The 23,662-nt window shown below is 50.1% G+C and overlaps 2 protein-coding genes across 4 annotated transcripts in view; one reads left to right on the top strand and one right to left on the bottom strand.

Moving 5' to 3' along the window:
• Positions 1-18: 18 nt before the first annotated feature.
• Positions 19-14,311, top strand: PLAGL2 (PLAG1 like zinc finger 2). 2 transcript variants are annotated; one of them, XM_070801478.1, is made up of 3 exons: positions 19-163; positions 5,444-5,816; positions 9,137-14,311. In XM_070801478.1, exons 2-3 carry the CDS (start codon positions 5,557-5,559, stop codon positions 10,365-10,367), a joined length of 1,491 nt encoding a protein of 496 aa, XP_070657579.1. In that variant the 5' UTR covers positions 19-163; positions 5,444-5,556; the 3' UTR covers positions 10,368-14,311. The 2 variants fall into 2 exon arrangements, with proteins under 2 accessions (XP_070657579.1, XP_070657580.1); XM_070801479.1 differs by lacking the exon at positions 5,444-5,816 and having other exon boundaries at positions 63-163.
• Positions 14,312-20,795: 6,484 nt separating this feature from the next.
• TM9SF4 (transmembrane 9 superfamily member 4) overlaps positions 20,796-23,662 on the bottom strand; it is a 50,917-nt gene continuing 48,050 nt past the window's right edge. For both annotated transcript variants that reach the window (XM_019972233.2, XM_019972234.2), the window contains one exon: positions 20,796-21,134. In XM_019972233.2, the coding sequence (XP_019827792.1) occupies positions 20,985-21,134 (150 nt within the window). In that variant the 3' untranslated portion in view covers positions 20,796-20,984. The remainder of the gene's footprint in view (positions 21,135-23,662) is intronic.

Below are 23,662 nucleotides of genomic sequence, written 5' to 3'. Positions count from 1 at the left end.
CCATAGAGATCCCGCGGCACCGCCCCCTCCACGGCCCCAGCGCCCGCTCGCGCGGCTCCCACAATGCACCGCACAATGGCCCGACCGCCGCCACTACCGGGGCCTGAGCGGGCCTGGCGGAGCCCGAGCGCGGCCCGGCCCGCAGCGCGGGGCTCGGAGCGCGGTGAGTCCCAGCGATGACCCCGGGGGACAGCGGGGAGCGGGGCGGGAGGCCGTCTCGCTGCGCCCGCGCGCCGGGCACCCGGAGCGGCAGCGCCCCTCATCGTGGGCCCGTCAGCGCGGTCGCCCACACCCCCGACCCGAGGCCCCCTCTACGCCAGCCCGGCCCAGATAGGCCCCGGGGTGACCAAAACTCTCCTCGGACCCGTTACCTGGGTCTTGGGGACTCGAAGAAACCCTCTGGCCCAATCCCCACCGAGACCGAGAGACTCAGCCCTGGAGGTCCCCTACTCCCGACCCCCCCACCCCCCAGCCCCACCCCCACCCCCACCCCCAACCCCCGGCCCAGGCTCCCTGGAGACCCAGATAACGCGCAGCTGACCTTACTAGGGACCCGGGTCTGGGGGACGCAGATAAGCTGCACCTGCTCCCTCCCCTCAGACACGCCTACCCGGACCCACATAACCCCCTTTACTGCTCCATATAGTCCGCTCTTTCCCCTCTATTTCTCAGAACCACATAACCCCTTTTGAGGCTTCCCTCAAATATTTGATCCTGGGGAACCCAGATGAGCTCTACCCATAGTTTTCTCCTCGGCGATCCTACTCCCAGCCTCCAGACAGCTTCCACTCGGTACCATTTTGAGACTCTTCAAATTCAGGGAATTCGTCTTTTATCTTAGCCCCTTTAACCCTCCAGCCGGTGTACACCATCCCCAGCCCGTCTCTCTTTCTTTGCGGTGGGTGTGGTGGGGGTCTCTTTGGGATTCAGATAACTCGCCCCTCCCTCCCTCCCGTTCCTGAGACCTCCTCCAGTCTTCTCCCTGAATTTCTGTCCCTTGTCTGGCAGCCGTCCACCCGCAGCCCTCCCAGTCCCGGGGCGTTTCACACCCCCCCTCCCCGCCACGCAGTGTGGTGGTCTAGAAACTGCTCAGGAGCCAAGCTGTCCCCTGCAAATCCTGTCCCAGGCTATGGCCCCGTCTCGGTGGGGAAAATGGACCTGCAAGGTGCAAGATAAGGGGATATTGGGTGTGGGGAGTTGGTACTTTAACCTATAAGTGTTCCTATCTCCTGGCTTGTGTGTTTTCCCACCTGTCTGCCTGGGACTCGGAAAGAGCCTAGGCTGGGGTTTCTAACCCAACCCCCCAAGGTGAGGCCACCGGATTGGGGTGGGGGTCTAATCAGGTTTCCTCTTGGTGAAAATAGGGCTGTTGTGAGTTGCAGCCATTTGCTCAAGACCTCCTTAGGAGTGGGAGTCATGGGGAATCAGACGGAATCGCGAATCAAAAGGACTCCAAAGAGGGTCCATGTACACTGATAGAACTAGCAGCCCGGGAGTAAATCCACCCCTGTTAATCCTGTTTGATGTCTCTTGGAATGATGCAAGCCATTGAGACTCTCCAGCCTCCCTGTAATTTAATTCTCTCACCACTGGGGAGTGTGTGTGTGTGTGTGTGTGTGTGTGTGTGCGCGCGCGCGCGCGTGCGTGCGTGCGTGCGTGCGTGTGTGTGTGTGTGTGTGTGTGTGTGTGGCGGGGAGGGGGGGCTTGCGAGGCAGCTATACCCATTCCCCCCTTTCCTTCTCGCCCTTCTCCAGCCAGTCAGTATATCTTTCCTTGCCCAGGTCAGGACTTGGTTTTTTGTTTTTTGGTTTTTTTAAATCTCTATTTATAATTTCCCAGTTGCTATTTTGGGTTCTGCTTAGGGGAAGATTCTGTCCACCCCAAGGAAAGTTCCTGGGTGTGTTTCCTCCTCGGCAGGTGTTGAATTGAGTTCTTCAGATCCCCAAGTAGCTCTTGGGCAGGAGGGATAAAAGCTATTTTAGGGTAGTCACTGAAGTGGAGCTGTTAATCCTCTGTGGGTCTCTAGTTAAGAACACTTAGAGATTAACTCTTTCCTTGCTGCATGGGGGCTATTTCTTAACAGTTTGAGGGGAGATTTGGGAGATTTCAACTCTGGTGAAGGTGGGAACATGCAACTCAATACAAAAGCAAAGATAATCGCTGCCTTTTGTTGGGTACTTGGTGGAAGCCAAGCCGAATGCTGAGCCCTTTGCATACCTGACTAAAATAATCCTTAAAACAAACCTGTGAGGTAAGTATTTTTAGTTTTATAGATGAGGAAACAGGCTAATAATGGAGAAAGAACGTAGTTTCTATAGAGATGATGTAACACCATAAAAACTATAGTTTCATCATAGGGCAGCAGACACCATGGCACACAGCAGAAGACAGATGGATGAGGGAGTAATCTGCCTCCTTTAAAGGCTTCCAAGAGGCCTTAGAAAACTTATAACTAGGGAGCCTTAGTAATAGAGATTCCTAAACTGAAGGAACTCAGGCCCAGGATATGGTGCTGGAGAAAGATAACGTAAAGGGGGACTGGCTCCGGGGGATGTGCTGAGGGTTAATTGTGGGGGAAAAGAGGAAGACTGCATTCTGGGGAGGTGTTGGGAAGGGAAGGAAACTCACTCTGAGGCCTGAGAAGTCACATTAAGGGAGGAAAAAAACGTACTACTCAGGCCCTGTGCCGAAAAGGAGACACGATTTAGACCTCAGAGACTACATTGTTTGTATTCACACATATTCTGTCAGATGTTTCAAGAGTGTTGTTTCACTGAATCTTCCATGAGAATATTGGTAGGTAAGGAGAACTAATCTCTCTTTTAGAAATTGAGGAAACTGAGGTTCAGAGAAACTAACCTACCCGTGGTTTCACAGTCAGTAAGTGGCAGCTCTTCTGATAGTAAGTCCAAGGTTCTTTCCACAATACCTCCCTCTTGATATCAGGCGCCAGAAGGAATCTTAGGATGAAAATATACCAAGTTATACCAGTAACTGGGAGGGATTGATTGTGTTTGTTTTATGGGAACAGGTTCTGTCAGCTTCTACAGTTGTTAAGGTTAGAGTGTGAGACCAGAAGAACAGCTTTGAAAGAGAAGCAGGATTTTTTTTCACAGTTTTGTGGAGAAGAAATCCAAAGAAATAGGCCTTCGGATAATGTGGGAGAGGCCCAGGAATTTTCCTGGATGAGAGGAGTTTGCAGACAAAGGACAGAGGGAGAAAAACTAGATTTCCTAAAGAGTTCCTAAGGTAACTCTAAAGCCAAAGCCCCAGTACATGCAGATCAGGGCAAGCACATGGCTGCTGCCTGCCTTCTTTGCTTCTATCAATGCAACCTCGTGAGCTCTTCTTAGCCACCACCAGCCTCTTTCCTAGAAGCCCATTACTCACTCTTTCAGTAGCAGCATACTACACTGCTGTGTCTTGTTTGTGCTTGTTCAGGAGAACAGATGAGGTGGATGTGTGGGAGGTGGGGGACGTACTGTTCTCTTTCTGAGTTTGTGCGGAATTTCCAGGGCTAGGCTTCCCTCTCACGTCGGCCAAGTGATGCGACTTGCTTCCTTCCCTCTGGCTGCCATTCCCAGCTTTCCAGAGGTGGAGGTGCGTGATTTCATGTCGGGGGTGGGGGGCAGAATTTGACTTTGAAGGTGGGGGAAGTTCCTTCCAAACTAGATTTTCAAATTCATGCTCGCTCTCTACCCAATTCCAAGCTGCCTAGTAATCACTGATATTATAAACAGGTAATTCCACCCTTTGGAAGAAGGGAGGACTTAAACAATAAAAGCCAGACATCAGAGGCCTTTGAGGTTTATTGTGAAGTAGGCAAATATGCCATGATTCGAAGGCTCAAGTGGGACTAGTTTTTAGCGTTAGCACATGAATCATGCAAAATGTAGCCACCTTTGTGCAGATCTTTCTAGGCACATCTCCACTCGTGATGGGGAAATTGTTTATCATATTACATTGCAGTGTTTCTTCAATAAGAGGAATGGTTCCTGAACAGGACATAGCTCATGTTAATGATGAGCAAAGCTCTCTCGGGCATGAACCCGCTGATCCCATCATCTCGTTCACAGCCAGCCTGTTGGTTGAATGGTCACTGTAAGCAGCAGGTGCTAATGAGCTGAGCAAGCATTCTTTGGCCCACAGCTAGTTTGTGCAGTTGGAGCCCTCCCCAGATTCTCGTGGACAATCCCCACATAGCCGCTTTGCTCCCTTCACATGGAAAAGCCTCATGACCAAATTTTGGCATGAGCTCTTCAAAGGAAATTCCCCTGTTGTAGCAAGTTACATTGAGGTTGGTAACCTGTTTGTGTGATGAGCTTGTGAGTGTGAATGTGGGTCTGCTGTGCCCCCTTTGAGAAATAATGCCCTTTCTCTCTTACTCTGAATTGATGTCAGTAAAGAAGTTGTGTCACCTATGCCCACCTGCTCCCACACAGCCCAGTAGAAAGACTTCAAGATATTGGCTCCCCCTTTGGAACTCAGTTTAAACTAGAACTGCCTAAGCATGTTAGCCTGTAAGAATCCACTTGTATACAGTGACTTATGTACTCATCTAAAAGAAAGTTGAAAGTCCTTTTCTAGATGTTAGGTGTATGGAGATGAACGAGATATGATCTGAGCTCTCAAAGTATCTGAGTTCGGTGGTGGAGTCTGAGTTCTAATGCAAGTATGTTACCTGTTCACAATGGAGACATGCATGTGTTCTGTGAGGGTCTGTAGGAGGGGCCGCTCAACACCTTGGTTATTGGACAGGCTTTGCTAAAGAAGTGTGGTTTGGGTCCTGAGACCAAGAAACCCAGAGTAGTGGTGGAGGACAGGATGGGACCAGCACTGGTTTAGTGGAAATGCTGAGTCTGCTGTTGCCTCTTCAGATGAACCTCTTGATGTTGATGCACTGCTGAGAAACACATCTGGCACAGAGGCTGACCCTCCAGGGTGTAAATTTCCTAAGTAAAGGCTGCTTTCTCTTATGATGCCTTTTGGGCATTTTATTGCTCCTTAGCACCTCCACAAGGAGGAGAATTGTAGAAAGTGAGGAGGAGGAGGCGCTGCTGTCTAAATTTAGTGGAAAGGATGTAAAAGCGAAGCTGGAAGGGAAAGGGAGTTTAGGGCTTTTACTTCCTCTGATTATCCTATTTCCTATTAGCCTAGGTGGTACTAGTAATAATAGTTACCATGTAGCACTTACTAGGTGCTCAGCCTTCTGCTGAATGCTTTATATTTTTATCTCATTTAACCCTCACAAGGTCCTTATGATGTGGGAGATTATTAAGCCCATGTTGTAAATGAGGAAACAGCTCAGGGAAGTAAGTAATTGGCTGAAAGTCACATGGCTTCAAAGTGGAAGGGCTGGGATGGAACTGGGGCTCTGTCTGCCTCCAGAGCCCATGTTTTCATGGTATTGGGCTCCCTAACACCAGGTGTTCTGATGTTTCAGGTGAAGAGATTGTTTTCTGAAGGCTGCGTTGGAGGCTGTGACAGAGCACAGAGCCCTGTGGAGCTGATGGGGAGGCTTTCTCAATAACATGGCCCTTCGCCATTAGCCTTGCCATGACCACATTTTTCACCAGCGTCCCCCCCTGGATTCAAGATGCAAAGCAGGAGGAGGAAGTGGGCTGGAAACTAGTGCCCAGGCCTCGGGGCCGGGAGGCGGAGAATCAAGTGAAGTGCCAATGTGAAATCTCGGGGACACCCTTCTCAAATGGGGAGAAGCTGAGGCCTCACAGCCTCCCCCATCCAGAGCAGAGACCGTATAGCTGCCCTCAGCTGCACTGTGGCAAGGCTTTTGCCTCCAAGTACAAGCTGTATAGGTAGGTGACGCTCCCATACCTCTTCCTGCCCTGAGGTTCCCAGGGATAAAGCCAGAGAGACTCCACTGAGTGTGGAACTTTATCTGTGGCAGAAGAGTAGAGGTTAATTTGTCCCATAAGCCCATTTGAGCTCACTCACTGAAAAATAATGGTGGTATTTTTTATTCAAACACTAGACTCTGATGGGTACAATATCAGATAGCTATGAACAGACTAGATTGAGTTTTTTGTTTTTTTTTTTTCAATACAGGCTTACCTCATTTTATTGCACTTCACAGATACTGCATTTTTTTTTTTTTTTTAACAAATTGAAGTTTTGTGGCAACTTTCAGTCAAGAAAGTTGGCCCAGTTTTCCAACTTTCCAACAGCGTTTGCTCACTTCATATCTCTGTGAAGCGTTTTGATAATTCTCACAATATTTCAAACCCTCCACCATCAAAAAGATTACAGCTTGCTGAAGGCTCAGGTGATGACTAGCACTTTTTAGCAATAAGGTATTTTTTTTTCTTTTTTTTTAAATAATTTTTTAAAAAGGTGATATGGACTGTACTTTTAAAGTCTTTATTGAATTTGTTACAACATTGCCTCTGCTCTTTTATGGTTTGGTTTTTTGGCTGAGAGGCTCACGGATTCCTAGCTCAATCAAGTCTGCACCCCCTGCATTGGAAGGCGAAGCCCTAACCACTGGACCACAAGGGAAGTCCCTAGTAAAGTATTTTTAATTAAATATATATATGTTTTTTTAGACATAATGCTATTGCAAACTTAATAGGCCACAGTATAGTACAAACATAACTTTTATATACACTAGGAAACCAAAAAATTCATGTGACTCCTATTACTGTGACTTTTGCTTTGTTGCAATGGGCTGGCACCAAACCTGCAATATCTCCAAGGTATGCCTGTGCTACTTTCCCTACCTGTGTCAGGTAATGGTGAGAATATTAGCCCCAAATTAGGCATCAGCCTTAGAAGTTTAGAAAGAAAAGGAGACCCTCTGGTCCAATCTGTAAATTGTAAAGTGCAGGCTCAGAGTGGAGAAGTTAACTTACCCAAGGTCGTATTGCTCACATGATTACTTATGACTGTAGAGTCCTCTGGGTTAGAAGATTTCCTGAAACTTGTAAGCTCAAGAACCCCTATCTAAAGTGAAATGGAATGTGAAAGCCCTGGTGTAAAGCAGATATGACAGAGCAGCTCTGAAGGGAGCAGGGCCTACTCAGGAGTAGTTTTGATTTTATCCTTGCCTTTGCATCAGAGGACCATGAGTGTGCCCTTTGCCAGTGATGCAGACTGCCTGCTGCACAGCCATTCATCCCTCGACCATCAGTTACTGAGCTCTTGTCACATACCAGGCACAGTCTTCAGTGACAGGGACAGACAGTTCCTATCGGTGAGCCAGACAGATGCAGGGGTGGGGAGGGGTGTTGCTGACCCTCCTCGAGTTTACTGTCTTAATAGCAGGGACAGACAGCACACAAGTAAATACGTAACAAGATGACCACAGAAAGCCTCTAGTTCCTTGTCTGCAAAACAGTTGATAGGAAGGAACTAAAACAGGTAACAGAGTTGTATGTGACCAGGATTGCCCTCGTGACAGTTCTGTGTCCTCAGCTGTGTGCTCCTGTGTCTTAGGTGGTTATCAGTTGGGGGTATCCATGTAGACTTTCCTAGTGGCAGTCTGAGTGTCAGTGGGAGGCTCCAGGAAAGGTCCTGGGCCAGGAGACAGGAGCCTTGACTCCACCCGGAGTCACCGTAGAGTTTTAGGCAGTTTACTAAACCTCATTGGGCCTTCGTTTTCTCACCTTCAAAATGAGGGAAATAGACTGGATCGCTCAGCATCTTCCTCTTGTATGTTACCATGCCACTTATGTCACAGGAGATTAATAGTAACCTTTATAGGTGTGAGCACTCACAAGAACATGAGGATAGTGGGTATGATTGATACCTTCCAGGTGGAAAGAATCACTGGGTCCTGTGCAGAGACAGCAGTGGCATATCTAAGTGAATCCAGGTCTCGAGAAGGTCTGGGTTTAAGTGCATTGTAAACCCAGAAAATTGTCTGCCACTTACTGGTGGGTGGGGGTGTCCTGTGCGTCAGCTTCTTATGTAAAACACAGGGTTAATGACACAGCTCACATAGGGCTTGTAAACGATGGGACCTCAAAGTCTTGCTGAGCTGATTCTGAATACCATGGAGCTCTGGATTGTAGTTCTGGATTCAGAGCTGGTTTCCAGCCAGATAGGAGCAGAAAGCAGGTAAACCAAGGGGCACTGAGGTCCCATATCACAAACACATCTTTTGAAACGTTTAAATGCTTTATGTGGCAAACAATTTAAATGGTACAAACGGACAGGCAGTGAAAAATTGTCACACTTGAAGCCACTGTTCTCCTCAAAGGCAAGCATTGGGGTCAGTTCTTTGTGTATCCCTCTTGAGACATTCAAACATGTATTCCCTTCCTTTTTTATTTTCACAGGGGATTGTGTTACATACACCATACTGAACTTCCTTTTTTGACTTGGCTCTCTGTTTCTTGGGAGATTGTTCCAGATCAGGAAGTTTAGATATATTTCATTTTCCCTTTATTGTGTCATTTAAATTTTTATAAATACACTTTTTGTTGCAAAGGAAATACATTCATGTAATTCAAAATTCAAAAGGTATACAATGAAAATTCTTCATCACACCCAGAAAAGCTGCCCTTTCTTCTCCCCATGGGTAGCCAATGTTAGTTTCTTGTGTATCCTTTCAGAAATATTTTAAGCTCATATGAGCAAACATGCATAAATTTTCTCTCTTTTCCAGTGCGTGGTACCATTCCATAGGCGCTATGCTGTCTCATAGCTTTTTCCCAGTTTATCTAGGAGCTTGTTACCTGTTGTATGTATAAAGCTGTCATTATATTTAAAAGTTAAGGTGGGAATTCCCTGTCGGTCCAGTGGTTAGGACTTCACGCTTTCACTGCTGTGGGGCTGGGTTCCATCCCTGGTCAGGGAACTAAGATCCCATAAGCGGCACAGCCAAAAAAAGTTGAGTCATTTTTATGGACTTAATTACTTATTTAGCCAGTTCCCTACTGATGGACATTTAGATTCTTCCTGATATTTTGCTACTGAATTCAATGCTGCAGAGAATAGCAGCATATGTGGTTTTGCAGGTGGCAGAGGATAGAATGTAGTTGGCATGGCATTCCATTCCATCGCATGCCTCTACCACAGTTTTTGTGTCTAGTTGCCTGTTCGTGCACAACTCCGTTGTCTAGCCAGCCCTTATGATCTCCTTTCTTTCTCCTCTGTCCTTCATCCCTGTCTGCAGGCACATGGCCACCCACTCAGCCCAGAAACCCCACCAGTGCATGTACTGCGATAAGATGTTTCACCGCAAGGATCATCTGCGGAACCACCTGCAGACCCATGACCCCAACAAGGAGGCCCTCCACTGTTCTGAGTGCGGTAAGAATTACAATACGAAGCTGGGCTACCGGCGCCACCTGGCCATGCATGCCGCCAGCAGCGGTGACCTCAGCTGCAAGGTGTGCCTGCAGACCTTCGAGAGTACCCAGGCCCTGCTGGAGCACCTGAAGGCCCACTCACGCCGGGTAGCGGGTGGTGCCAAGGAGAAGAAGCACCCCTGTGACCACTGTGACCGGCGGTTCTATACTCGTAAGGATGTGCGGCGGCACCTGGTGGTCCACACAGGCCGGAAGGACTTCCTGTGCCAGTACTGTGCCCAGCGATTCGGCCGCAAAGACCACCTGACACGTCATGTCAAGAAGAGCCACTCACAAGAGCTGCTCAAGATCAAGACAGAGCCAGTGGACATGTTAGGCCTACTCAGCTGCAGCTCCACAGTCAATGTGAAGGAAGAGCTGAGTCCCGTGCTGTGCATGGCCTCTCGGGACGTGATGGGGGCCAAGGCCTTCCCTGGCATGTTGCCCATGGGCATGTATGGTGCCCACATCCCTACCATGCCCAGTGCGGGCGTGCCACACTCCCTGGTGCACAACACGTTGCCCATGGGCATGAGCTACCCTCTGGAATCCTCACCTATCTCTTCCCCAGCTCAGCTTCCTCCAAAATACCAGCTTGGATCTACCTCATACTTGCCCGACAAATTGCCCAAAGTGGAGGTGGATAGTTTTCTGGGGGAGCTTTCTGGAAGCCTGTCTCTCTCATCCGCTGAACCCCAGCCCACCTCACCTCAGCCGGCAGCAGCTGCGGCCCTCCTAGATGAAGCACTGCTCACCAAGAGCCCCGCCAACCTCTCCGAGGCTCTCTGCGCTGCTAATGTGGACTTCTCCCACTTGCTGGGCTTTCTTCCTCTCAACCTGCCCCCATGTAACCCATCTGGGGCCACAGGAGGCCTGGTCATGGGCTACTCTCAGGCTGAGGCTCAGCCCCTGCTCACCACTTTGCAAGCTCAGCCTCAGGATTCCCCAGGAGCTGGGGGACCGCTGAACTTTGGGCCATTGCACTCCTTGCCACCTGTCTTTACCTCTGGCCTGAGCACCACGACCTTGCCTCGTTTCCACCAGGCATTCCAGTAGCCGTAAGGAGGCCCTCAACTCAGTCCTGGCTCTGTCAGGGAGCCTCAGTACTTTTCCCATCTGCATCCCCCATGAAGGCAGCTGAGCTTTCAGAGCTGGGTTCAAAAAGAAACAATTCCAGTATCTGTATGGAGCACTTGGTTTGGGGGCTTAAGCTCCAGGATTAGTTCCAGGAGGAATCTTGAGCCCCAACCCCATGAAAAGATGTAATACAATAGGACTTCAGGTATTTTTACTTTTTTTAAAAAATCTGAATCGGGAGCCACACCTAGCCTTCTCCCTCTCCAAAGCATCGGAACCTCCTTCTCTTTGAAGAAGGGAGAGGTCTCTTGAAGACACAGAGGGTTTTACTTCGGATGACCTCGAGAGAAGTAGCCCAAGAAGCCCGTCTTCTGGTCCCAGCCTGCAGACCCCACAGCAGTTGGTCAGGCCCTCCTGCAGAGGGTCCATCGCCTGCTTCCAGTCAATAGGCAGGAGGGAAGGCCTCTGCCTGTTGTTCCCCATTATCTCCATCCCTCCTGTCCTAACGCCTCCATTTTCAGTCAGTGTTTTCCAGCAACGGTACCGTTTACACAGTCGCTTCAGACACACCATTTCACCTCCCTTGCTGAGCTGTTAGCCTTAGAATGATTGCAGTGAACATTGTTTACACACCGTGAATCCATTCCCACCAGTCCATTCCAGCTGGCACCAGCCAGAACCACTTGGTACCTGGTGTTAACTGGAGCCCTGTTTACAAGGCGGAGTCGGGTCCCGACTTCTCTTCATTTGAGGTCACATTTTTCCCCTGTGGGGAAATAAACTGACTTTGGACTGCTTCAGTCTCTGCCATCTTCCATGACTGTGTCTGTTCTTGCCTTCCTTGGCAGAGTCCACAGGAGACAGGCAAGAAGATTGGAGCAGTTTTCTCACAGGTCTGCAATTCTGTTTTTCTTCAAGTACATCATGACCCCCTCATCCTCCTTTTGAACTGGAGAGAGGGGAAGAAATGAAAGGCATGCCCACTTCCACTCCCCACCCCCCCCATTCCTTAATCCCTACCCTAAATATCATGAGTTGTTATTGGTCTTGGAAGGAGGGATTTGGGTTCTAGGCTGGTGTGGATAGCAAAGGAGAGGGTGTGAGCCCCTCATATGTCTCTCCTACCTGTCCCGTTTTCAGGAAGTTGTAGAATTGTTGGAAGAAGAGTTTTCAGAAAGTTAGGACTGGGCAGATAATTAAGTGCTAATCATCATCGTATCATGTATGGGGGTATACGTCATGTATGGGATGTATCATGCGAGGTATACATCATTGCCTCCCATACCAGACTTTTTTCTTCTCCAGTGTTCCTCCTCTCTCTTCCACTTTGCAGTCCCTCGGGACTCCAGGCCACTGTGCATAGGCTTCTCCGCTCTCCATCAAAGAACTTCCACCTTCCTCTTGTGGCCCCTCACTTTTGCCCTCAGTACTCAGCAAGTTTTCTTGCAATAAACGATTAATTCTCTTTTGACTTGTGGGGCTCCCTTGCTGCAGACAGCACAGCTCTTGCCCAACTGAACCTCACCCTGCTTCATCTCAGTTCTGCATGGGCTTCGCTCTTCCCGCTCGTGGAAGGGAGGCCTCTCAGGGACCACCAGTATGGGGCCCTCTTGAGACACTTCCACTCTGATTCAGAAACACACTTCTACCTCTTTACTGTTAACTCCTACAGATGGCAGCCAGCAGTTTCTGGGCACTTCTCTCGGCAGGTGCCTCATACTGGCTTCTGGCTTCTTCACTAGGATTTCAGGACAGACTACCAAGGAACTGCCTCAGCCTCTTCCCAGTTCTCCCTGTCCCCCTCCTGTCTAGAAATCACTTTGGTTTATGAGCAGGTACAAGACCCACGCTTCTGTTCCGTGCAGGCCAGTACTCTTTCTTTGAGGTGAAAGCCTTAAATGTAGCTTCCTGGCCTTGATTGGAAGCAATGTGTAATGAATAAACATGTTTTCATTTAGGCAGGCTAGCTTGGGATACCTTTTTTTTTTAAAAAAGACAAAACCAGATACAAAGATGTCTGGCAAGATTAGAATCAGACTAGGTGATTTACTTCTAAAAATTAGCTTCAGTGAGTCCCAGGGACTAATTAAGGTTTACTTTTAAAAGCGTCCACCTTGGTACGCAGCCCCCTTCTGCATGCTATGCATGTTATTGGGACTCGTATATAGGAGATGGTAAGTGAGGACCCAGTTGGGACTCAGTGCCGCCATTGTCCTTGTCGTCTCTGACCTTCATCACTAGACCCAGCAACCCTCGCCCCTCCTTGCCACCTTTTCCGTACCTTTTGTTTACAGAGGTAAAGGGGCCTCTGGCTATGGAATATGAAGTCTCGGACTGTTAGAGGAGTCCCTTCTCTGCCTTCTCTTTCCTGTCCCTTCCTTGAATTCTCTCCCCCATTAGTGATGCTGGGAAACTCATAGGACAAGCAAAGCAACTTTAAAATCTTGTAACTTGGGGCCTTGGCCCTCCTCCATCCTCTTCCTTCCAGTCCTGTTCCTCCCATTCTTCCTTCAATGCTCTTCCCACCCACAAAGAATTTTCCTATCACTGTGAACTTTGCTGGTGCAGAGGAACATCTGCCTGCACCTTTTTTTTTTTTTGGACTGTAGATAGCCAGCAATTCTTAAACCTCCCTTTCCAAAAAAAACAGAGTCCTTGACCTCTTGTTCAAAGGATAAGAACAGCTTTATCCTACTCAGTACCAAACCCACTTCAGTACCCTTACTGAGGCCATGAGAGCCTAGGGGTTTCTGCCCAGGACAGGAGCCATGGCATGTTGGCAGAGACCAAACAGGGACCAGGAAAGAGGGGGATGTCCCCTTCCCCACCGCCTCCAACCTCTGTCAGCGATGAGCTGCCCTGAACAGTGGCAGGCACCTCCCCCTCTGCACAGAAGCTAGTCAGGGTTGAGTGCGGTCCTGGGGGCCAGGGGGTAGTAGCATGCCAGCTGGGTCAGCTCAGAGGATCTGCACATCTTGGGAGAGGGGAGAGGAACAATGAGTTTTTTCCCCATTATCTTTTTGGCATTTTGTTTATGAAATCCGGGAAGCAGGTGTGATTCCTTTTTTGCTCGTAGATATTGTCTTAAGTTGAATTTCTACTCCCCTAAACTTTTCCCCTAGTAGCCCTTTAAGTCCCTATGCCGCCTCCTTTTTGGTAGCTGTTTCTCCAGCCCCGCTCCATCTCCCCTCTTATCTAGGAGCTGTTTTTAAGCACGACTTTTTTAACAGTTTATATTGTACAGGATCAATATTTTGCTTTTTAACAAGGATATTTATGTAATAAGAAACTTTTGCCTTAGGCAGGTGTTGGCCAGAAAAGTCCAGATTCCTCTGGGACCCCACCCTGGCCTCTCCTGGAGCTCTGAACCTGCTGTGGAAGGAACTGGCTGTGACCTCACCACTGGAAAGTAGGGTCTGTGGTGAGGGAAAGGGGTGTACTGGTTCTGACAGGAGGAGGATCCACCATGGTAATCAAGTGCCTCTGTGGAGGGGTTGGAAAAGAAATGTTCTAGTTCAGTTTCTTCAGATGTTCGCCTGCTTCCTTAGTGGATTCTCCCCATAATGCACCTCTCCAACTCTCACCATTTGGCACTGGAACTCCTGAAACACCACTTCTCATACACCCCACTCCCTCTCTCCCAGTGGTCAAGGCTTTGGAGCCACTCTTTCGTAATACCAGATTATTTAAAGAGAGAAAAATACAAGACAAAACCTTCTAGCACTTTGTAAACACAGTGAATAACCTCTTGGAATATTTTTGGCTTTATATAAAACAAGGTTTTTAATTGTAAAATATAAGTGCCATTAGAAAATGCACAGGGCCTATCTTTGTTAAAGTAGATTTTTCAATGTTTTACAGAATGACATTTTCAAAAAAAAGTTTTTATAATGAAGTTGTTTATTAAAAACTTCTGAATGATGTGTTTGGAAGTTGTGAACCTGTCTCATTGGGAGGGGGTTGGAGAGAACCTGAGGAAGAACTGGAGTCTAGACATCATTAGCATCCAAGGGGATGGTGGGTGTGATAGAGCGCACAGTGAGAACCCTTCACATTAGCACCTACAAACTCTGCATTTTGAAATGAAAGATCTTTGAGGTAAGTGGCATCATGCTACTTAATAATCTTGGATGCAAGAATCAAAAAATCAAATGGACTCAATGAAATTTCATACCACTGCAAATGCCAGATGGAATGCAGTCTTGAGGTTAGTATTGGTTCACCATCTCAGACGTGGTAGGCTTTAGCATTCCTGTTTCTGCCATATCTTGTGCAGTTGTGACCATCCTCAGGCCCTTCCATGTGGCTTGTCCCTTTATCAAAGCATGCTGCCACGATTCCAGTCATTCTCACACAATGCTGACCAGGAATGGAAAGGGACCCTTTCCAGGCCCTCTAAGGAGAGAGGAGTCCTTTTATTCACAGGAGCCCTGTAAGTATCTTCTGTCTCATTGGCCTTGATGGTGTTCTGTGCCATCCCCAAGCCAGTCACTGTAGACCAGTGGTGACAACACTGAGCCAAGGGGAGGAGTGGAACTTTGGCGTGCAGTTAGAATGAGGAATGGATGCTGGTTGTCCAAGAAAAAAATGTCATCCATGGCTCAAGGTGCACAGCTGGTCGTGACAGAGCTAGGACTTGACCTTGCCCACACTTGTGCCTACCCATCTGGTTCAGACGGATTCTTGAAAGGAGTCATGGCTTCACCTGATGTTGCTTGGCCAGTCCAGTAAAGGCGGTCATCGCTGTTCTGAGCCCCATCCCTTGTACTGAGTGAGATCCTCTTATCCGAGGCTCAGACTGAGCTTGCTTTTCTGTGGTCTGGAGCAGTGTCCATAGCAAAGCAGTGCAAATCACTCCAGAGTACAGCCCAAGACTTTACGGGACATCCCATGTTAATGTGTGTTAACAGGTGTTTTATGCTCAAAGGCAGTGGGCTGGCCCTTCATCTCTTTGGCTTGTTGACTTGCGTAACTCCACCCCAATGGGTCAGACCTCTGTTAGGGCCCCAAGGACATCCAGGAGCTGCATTCCTGGGAGTGGGTCTGGCGGCTCAAAGCCATCTTTTCCATTGGATAGGAAGAAGCTGAAGGCTTTACGGAGGAGGTGGCAAAGACTTTTAGGTGAGGGGGTGGAGTATTAGGTATACTGACCACCATGGGCCACAAGTTGGGGAGCTGAGATAACAAGACTGTAGGCATGTGCAGGATTAGGGTTGCAGGGGTTGGTCCACCCAGGCTCTTACTCTCCAGGCACAGGCCCTACACTTCAGACTAGAGTTCACATTTGTAAAATGGAACAGAACAAGGGCTAGCCCCCAGGCCCAGGAGGAGATAAAGCAATGTTCAGCCCACCAGCCCATGAGGATCCAACTCTTGGAGGGAAACCAGGCAGAGACCCACTTGCTCCCTGGTTGGCTGCATCTGAAATTTCCCTTGTCCCTGATTCTTCCACTTCAACCTCGTTTCTTCCTTTTACCACAAATATTTTGAGCACCTCAATGTGCCCAACTACTATGCAAGTTTCAGTCTGGTCAGAGACTGAAGAATACCTCTAGAGTCCTTTGCATTTGCCTGAGTAATTTATCCTCTGCAAAGCTACCCCAAGGCCACAGTAGAGTGGGCACTGAGCAACTCAGGTGGGAAAATTACTGCTTGGCATGGTGGCTCTGATGGAAGGTTCTATCTGTCTGTGATCTGGGTCCCTGTTCAGAGCTGTTTCTTGCTTGCTACACTCCTGCACTATCACTCTCTTCCCACCCCCGACTCCTAGTTCTGTCTGGGTGCCTGCAGTCGCAGCCCCCTGCCCCTCCACCGGGTCCCTCGCCCCTTATTAGCTAGGGAGCCCTGGTGAATCACACCCGAAAAGGGGTGGGGGCGAAAGGGGGCGGAGCGAGCCCTGCAGGAGAAGACCGCGCGTCTAGGCCTCCTGCAGGCGGTCCGCTGGGGTCGCCGCCAGCCACCGAGCCGTCCCTCTCGCGGAGTGCACAGCGTCGCCCCTGCGCCCCAAGCCCTTCCAGGCTCGAGGCTCCCGCAGGTTATGGCGGACGAGGGTTCGGGTCGGGGGGCCTGGAAACCGCCGCGCGCCTGGTCCCTGCGTCTGGGGCCCGAGAGGCTGGGGGACGCGGGTACCCAAGACCCCACAGCCCGCCCTGCAGCCGCCCCGCCTGTCCGAGAGCGCCAGGAGGAGGCCTCTGCCGCCACTGACCTGAGCCCGGAAAACCAGCCTTGTCGGGGACGGCGCCCCAGCAACCTGTCGCACAGAAGGGTTGGGGGCTCGAGCTGGAGCCGGCGGGAAGGTCGAGGAAATGACGACTGAGAAGGGCGCCATCTTCATGGAGGAGGCGGAGGTGGGGGGCGTGGGGCAGCCGGGGGGAGGGGGTGAAGGTGGTGGAGAAGCTGGTCGGGGGGGAGAGGAGAAGCTAGAGGTGGGAGCGGAGGCGCACGAAGGCCTGGGGCCCCTGAGCTTGGTGGCCCGGTTGTGGACCCGCTGGAAGCCGTCAAGTGGGGAGCAGGAAGCCGTGAGTGCCCAGGCAAACAGGGCCTACCTACGAATGGAGCACAGCTCTGGGCGCACGCGCCAGTTGTACCTGGTCCCAAGGAGCTACATCATCCAGAATATTTCTGGCTTCTGGGTCACTGCCTTCCTGAGAGGCTAGAGGCCACTATTACAAAGGACATAAGGAAACTTGGGTTGGTAAATATGTTCACTGTCTTAATTGTAGTAACGGTTTCATGGCATGTGTATATATGTCAAAACATGGGACTTCCCTGGTGATCCAGTGGTTAAGACTCTACGCTTCCACTGCAAGGGGTTGCAAGTTTGATCCCTAGTTGGGGAACTACGATCTCACATGCCACACAGCATGACCAAATATATATATTTGAACAACATATCAAGTTGTGTAGTTTGTCAATTATAATTTAAAATATAAACATAAAGTCTTTTAAGAAGGCAGCTATAGTAGTGGCTAGAAGAACAGGTTTTGGAAGCTGGCTTCTTCAGTTGAGTACTACTACAGCTCTCTGGAGAAGGCAGTGGCACCCCACTCCAGTACTCTTGCCTGGAAAATCCCATGGACGGAGGAGCCTGGAGGGCTGCAGTCCACGGGGTCGCTAAGAGTTGGACACGACTGAGCGACTTCAGTTTCACTTTTCATTTTCCTGCACTGGGGAAGGAAATGGCAACCCACTCTAGTGTTCTTGCCTGGAGAATCCCAGGGACGGGGGAGCCTGGTGGGCTGCCGTCTATGGGGTCGCATAGAGTTGGACACGACTGAAGCGACTTAGCAGCAGCAGCAGTAGCAGCACAGCTCTCACCTGCCATGGGATGGCTCAGCAGTCTACCTGAACTACTGGGGCTTGTAACCTCCTCTCTTGAGTCGCTCAGTCGTGCCCGACTCTTTGCAACCCCATGAATCGCAGCACACCAGGCCTCCCTGTCCATCACCAACTCCCGGAGTTCACTCAAACTCTTGTCCATCGAGTCGGTGATGCCATCCAGCTATCTCATCCTCTGTCATCCCCTTCTCCTCCTGCCCCTAATCCCTCCCAGCATCAGAGTCAAGGAGGCTAATAACAGAACATGCCTCAGAGGATCATATTCAAGATTAAGTGAGCTAACACATGGAAAGTATCCACAGTGTCTGGAACACAGGAAATATCCCATGAATGGCAACCAGCATCTTTTTCACTGGTTCGGTACTAAGACTGGATGGACCTAACAGGCGACTATTGTTTTTGTTTGCTGTGTATCCCTTACTATGGTGAATCGTTGTTTCCTAATCACCCATTCCACGTGACTTTGGTGGACAGAAATTCACAGTATCCAATATCCTTGGGGTATGCAGCCTGTTAATAGTACTCAGTCCCCCTAGATGTAGTGATTGGTCCAAGATGTACAAACAGTAATCCCAGCTGGGCCCCTTAGAGACCTTTCCTGGGATTTATCTATGTTGAATATACTAACATAATGGAAAGTCTTTTTCTTCTGGGCTTTCTTAACTGGCTTATGTAGGCCTTGGACTTCCCTGGTGGCTCAGATGGTAAAGAATCTGCCTGCAATGCAGGAGACCTGGGTTTGATCCCTGGGTTGGGAAGATCCCCTGGAGGAGCACATGGCAACCCACTCCAGTATTCCTGCCTGGAGAACCCCCATGGACAGAGGGGCCTGGTGGGCTACGGTCCATGGGGTCACAGAGTCGGACTCGACTGAGTGAGCACAGCACAATGTAGGCCTAGACTGATCTATGCCATGCTCTCCCGGCCTCCCACAGAGGAAGACTGTTGACAATGGGATAAAATGGTACAGAGAAAAGCAGAGTGACGACAGGGAGAATCTTAAGGCTATCCTTTGTGCCCCTGGATCTATCCAGACCTGAAGCCAAACCACTCTTCCTTGATGACTTATGAGCTAATCAATCCTTGGGGCTTTGGGCAGTGTGACCAGTTTCTACTGCCTGACACTGAAAGAGTCTTACATGACAGGTGAAGTGAGTGAGCAGCAAACTATTAGAGCTGGGAATCCTTTAAAAACCAGGTCTCACTGCTACCAAAGCTCACACTTACTTGCCATTTCCTACCTGGGGGGCCAGAGGGGCGTGCTGAGTGACTCAGTATGGAGGGGTTGGGGAGGTGGGAGAGACTTTGAACATGCACCAGGCAGAGCGGCAGAAAGCCTGATGTGAGACTGAGCTTTAGGGGAAACCACTCAGCTCAACCCACTGGGGGAAATCTGTGTCACGTCAGACCTGTAACCCTTGCGAGAAAGTCAAGAAACATGACAACAGGACAATGACATATTTATTTACAATTGGACCAAAAAAAGGCATACAGGCATCTTTTAATTAAAAAAAATGATGATGATTAAAAAAGTCAGAAAAATTGATGTCTGAACCCTTGATGAGGAGTCTGTTTACTCACTCCCCCCCAAAAGAGAATCCGTTAGGGAAAAAAATTCAAGATGTGAATGAACAAGACTCCATTTTCATACTCTACTGCTTGGGTTCCCTTTCCTCCAACCTGATTCTTGGTGGACGCCGCTTGGTACTGCGGAGTCACTGTGAGGCAAGGTTGAGAAAATCACTGGTTTGACTGGTGGAGCTGGTGAGGGCTGCTGGGAGAATATGGGGGTGGGGGTGAGGGGGGTATGTTCCTAGCTTAGCCAGCATCCTGAGCTTTGTCTTGTGGTGGGGGTCCTAATGGGGCTGGAGCAAGGGTGAGCGGCTGTTACTTAAACCCTGACCCCAGGGTATGTTTGGTCTCTTGCAACTTGAGAGCAAAGGTCTGTGACAGGCATAGGGGAGGTCAGGGGTTAGGAAGAGGGGGCGCCAATGAAGAAGCCAGGCATCCGTGTCAGCTCCTCTTTCTAACTTAGGCTCCTTGCTTCTTCCTGGGACTCAGGGAAGGAAGGACACAACTTATTTTCCACTCTCCTTCTTGCAGGTAGTGTTCTGGGTGTTCCCCAAAGGAGGCAAGAGCTCAGACAGGAAGTTAAGGGGCAGGGTCTGGCTAAAAGAGCTGTGTGTGGGCACTGAGGCTGGGGGATGTCAAGGAGAGAATGCCTCTTCCCAGCCACCGAAAGAGGAGATCTGAGGTCTCCAGGCCTTGTCCTGCCTTGGAAGTGGGGGAGGAGAGGGTTCCCACCAGCACACACTGCAAAGAGCAGCACATCCCCCTCCCCGCCCAACCCAGGAAGGGGCTGAGGAGCAACCTGAGGGGTGAGGACCCTCATCCAGACAGACGCGTGAATGCTTCGTTTGGCTCTGGAAATACTTGACCCCAGATCCAGGGTTTCTTGGCACGAAAGACAGTTCATTCCAAGTCTCTCCTCTGGTCCAGCAAACTCCTGCTGCTCTGAGCAGGGGCGATTCCTGCTGTCCTGGGGCACTTGGCGCCCAGTACTTCTGGGGGATTTCCTTGGCTTAACCAAGATCTGGGCTTGCTCCCAGTGACAAGATGACCAGAGGCCTGGTGGGGAGCCCTGCTTTGAGCGGCCCTGGGAGGAGGCTAGGGAGGAAGGAATAGGGAGGGGAAGGGGCTGGAAGAGGCTGGTTGGCACTGAGGATGCGAGTCCGGGCTCAGCTGTGCTTTGTCGCGGCATCAATGGTGAGGACGGGCAATGAGAGGCTCAGAAACCTCCCTGAAGCCCCGGGCATTTCCTCTTCCAGTTAGTTGTGGGGTAGCCAACAGCCCTGAGGAACTGAGGTGGAGACAGTGACCAGAACCCAGTGTCTCGGTGGATTTATCCATCCTGGATCCATTTGTTAAAAAAAAAACTAAGGGAAAAAAACCCCAAACCAAAAATACACCTGAATAAACAGGTCCGAGAGTTCCTGCTGGAGGGAACTTCCTTAGCACTGAAGAAAAACAACCCACAAAAAACTCATCCCCCATAGAACTGCAATAAGATGATGAAGAAAATGCGAGATTTATCTACAGGCCTCCCCGCCCCCCACGCAGCCCCGGGATCCAGGAACACTGTGCCAGGAGTTACATTCCAAACGAGCAGGAGTTGTTTTATTTTGCGTGCCTGCACTTCCCTGCGCGGGGCGGCTTCCTGTCCGTGGATGCAGTGGGCCAGACCGTGGTCCACCCCCATCAGTCTATCTTCACGGCAGCGTAGATCTTGCGGACAAACATGTAGGCTGCATAGAAGCCGATGGTGCCCGTGAGGAGCCAGAAGGACAGGACCATGAGGGCAGTGTAGCCAAAGTAGAGGAGAGAGGGAATGAACTCGACGATGTCCAGCTGGGGCGCGAACAGGGAGAGAAGGGGGACACTCAGTGCCAGCCTGCTGTGGCCAACCAGGTGTCCCCCAACCTTGGCCCGGACCTCGTGGGCAGGCAGTGAGGGGCAGGTGGGGCACACGGCCAGAGTGAACCTTCATCAGCACCAGGGCCTGTGCTCCGCCCTGGATGCTCACGACCACTATGGTGGGTTATTAACCCATTTTACAGAGGAGCTGGAATTCGAACCTGGAGTCAGAGGGCTAGGAGCCCAAGGCCCATATCCACTGACCAGGCCATTCCATGTCGGAGTAGGAGTCTTCCTGGGGAAGGGCCTGGGAGCTCACTGGGAGATGGGGCTGACCTCAGGGCCCACTGCCAGAATGACGAAGGCAGGAAGGCCACAGCTGCCACTTCCCCACCCTCCACAGCCCCCAGAACCCTGCAGGGAGACTTGCGGATGGCTGGAGCACAGAAGTCGGGGGAGGAGAGAGGCGTTCACAGCTCCTGACTGTGGACCAGGGTCACCATGAGCCTGTCTCAGCCTCTGGTGCTCTCCGCCTGAGTGCGCTCTGTCACTTTTATAACCGTCACATGGGAGTCCTGGGGAGTTGATCCTGGAGCATCTGAACCCCTTAGCTGAGTTCTCAGACCTGGGCAGTGATGCCAGGGAATCTGTCATGTGCCAAGTGGAGCTAATCTGGGACCTTGGTATCAAGACCTTCCTGCCCACCAGGGCCCGAGTGGGGCCTGTTCCAGGGCTCTTGGGCAGACACATGGTCACAAAATGCCAGGAGTCCACAAGAAAACAGTAAGGGTCACTGTTTGAGACCATCTCCCTGAAGTCAAATAGCCACAAACTGGGGGATGAAGGCCATGTCTTCCAGCTCAACCACCCATCTCTCTTTATGGGCTTTCTTGTGGCTGAAGGTGGGGTGAAGGTGATGGGGGGGACAGAGTAGTGGTAAATCCAGTGAAAACCAGAAAAGGAGTGAGGCAAAAGGCGGTGCTAGAAAGTTCCTTAGAGTTCAGACAGGCCAAGGCCATCATGTTTCAGACAAGGCTCTCGGGCTGCCTTTAGAGCAGAGAAGAAAGCCTCGGGCAGAGGCAGGAAGGGCAGGAGGCTGAGCTGTGACCTTTGTGTAGGCGGCTATGGAAGCAGGCTTCACTTGCCCAACACTGGCTCTTGTCTTCCTTTTTTCCGGGGTCTTGGGTACCCACTCCCTACTCTGTGGTCCTGTTGGGGCTGTCACTCCAGTACAAAGCCTAAGCTAGTCAATCAGAGTACACCAACCTACTGGACATGAGGAACAGTGAACCTGGGCCAGTGAGCATCTTCCCTGGGACTGATAGTATAACGACAGAGGACTGGGCCAGTGAGCATCTTCCCTGGGACTGATAACATGAGGACAGAGGAAACACTTTCTTTTATCACTAGGGCTGCAAAGCTAAAAAGAGACTCTACGGCTGCTACTGGCCATCCTTCTACTTTGTGAAAAGATCCTACCTGCAGACTGAAGCCAAGAAAACACACACAGAGCTGAGGTATAAACACAGAGCCCTGATAACCATTTAAGCTGCTGGATCTAACCAAGCCTGAAGCTGTACTTCAACTTCTTCTTAAAGTTACATAAGCCAAAACATTCTCTTTTTTTGGCTTAAGCCAGCTGCAACTGGGTTTTGGTCACTTTCCATTCAGAAGAGTTTCTGATAAATAGGGGCTGTAGAGAAGGGAAATTAGATTTGTTTTGCAGGATTCCAGCATTAAGATTGATCTGAAGATGGAGTTTGCAGTAAGGCAGATTTCAGTGTGAATCAAGGAAGACCTTAATAATGACAGGAGCTATCTAAAGAGAATGGGAGGTCAGGAGGGAACGCCCTCCGTCACTGATGTGCTAGAGCAGGGCTCAGCAAGCTTCTTAAAGGCACAGGTTATATTGGGTTGGCCAAAAAGTTTATTCAGATTTTTCTGGAAGATAGTATGGAAAAACCGGATCGAACTTTTTGCCCAAGCCGACAGCTGAAGCCATGTGGTCTCTTGTCAAAACTACAATACTCTGCCGCTGTAGTGTAAAAACAGCCTGGACAACAGGTAAATGAATAACCGCCAATAAAACTGTTTACAGCAACAGGCCTGCTGGCCCACAGGCCACCACTGACTGACTCCTTAGCGAGGTGATCCTTTGTTGGGATTGCTGGAGATGGGGCCAGTCAGGGAACTGGAAGCAGGGGTGGAATTCTGCACTCAAATATCTGGACGGTCCTTTCCAACCTGATGTTTTTGGGAAAGGGAATTCCAAGCTTCACTTGGTCAGCCTATGGCTCTAGTTTAGTTTCAGAATACAGCTTGGTTATAAGCAGAGGACTTCCTGCTTTGGAAACCCAAAATACAGTGGCTAAGTCCCAGAGGTGACACAGGGGCCAACCAAAGCAACTCCCAGACTCCCCTCAGTGGCCCATCTGATTTCTGTGTTATGCGCACATCTACCAAACCTGTTGTGGGGATCTGTTTGGACTCTTAAGCCACCCTCTGGGGACAGTGAGCTCTGT

The sequence above is a fragment of the Bos indicus genome, chromosome 13 (genome assembly GCF_029378745.1).
Source record: "Bos indicus isolate NIAB-ARS_2022 breed Sahiwal x Tharparkar chromosome 13, NIAB-ARS_B.indTharparkar_mat_pri_1.0, whole genome shotgun sequence".
Classification (NCBI taxonomy): Eukaryota; Metazoa; Chordata; class Mammalia; order Artiodactyla; family Bovidae; genus Bos; species Bos indicus.
The sequence above is the reverse complement of the archived record's forward strand: the minus strand, read 5'-3'. Positions and strand labels throughout refer to the sequence as shown.

Bases quoted from the DNA above. Each gene is read 5' to 3' on its own strand.
- PLAGL2 (XM_070801478.1), top strand. From the start codon at position 5,557: ATGACCACATTTTTCACCAGCGTCCCCCCCTGGATTCAAGATGCAAAG. The intron at 5,817-9,136 runs GTAGGTGACGCT...CCCTGTCTGCAG, and splicing joins TCCAAGTACAAGCTGTATAG to GCACATGGCCACCCACTCAG.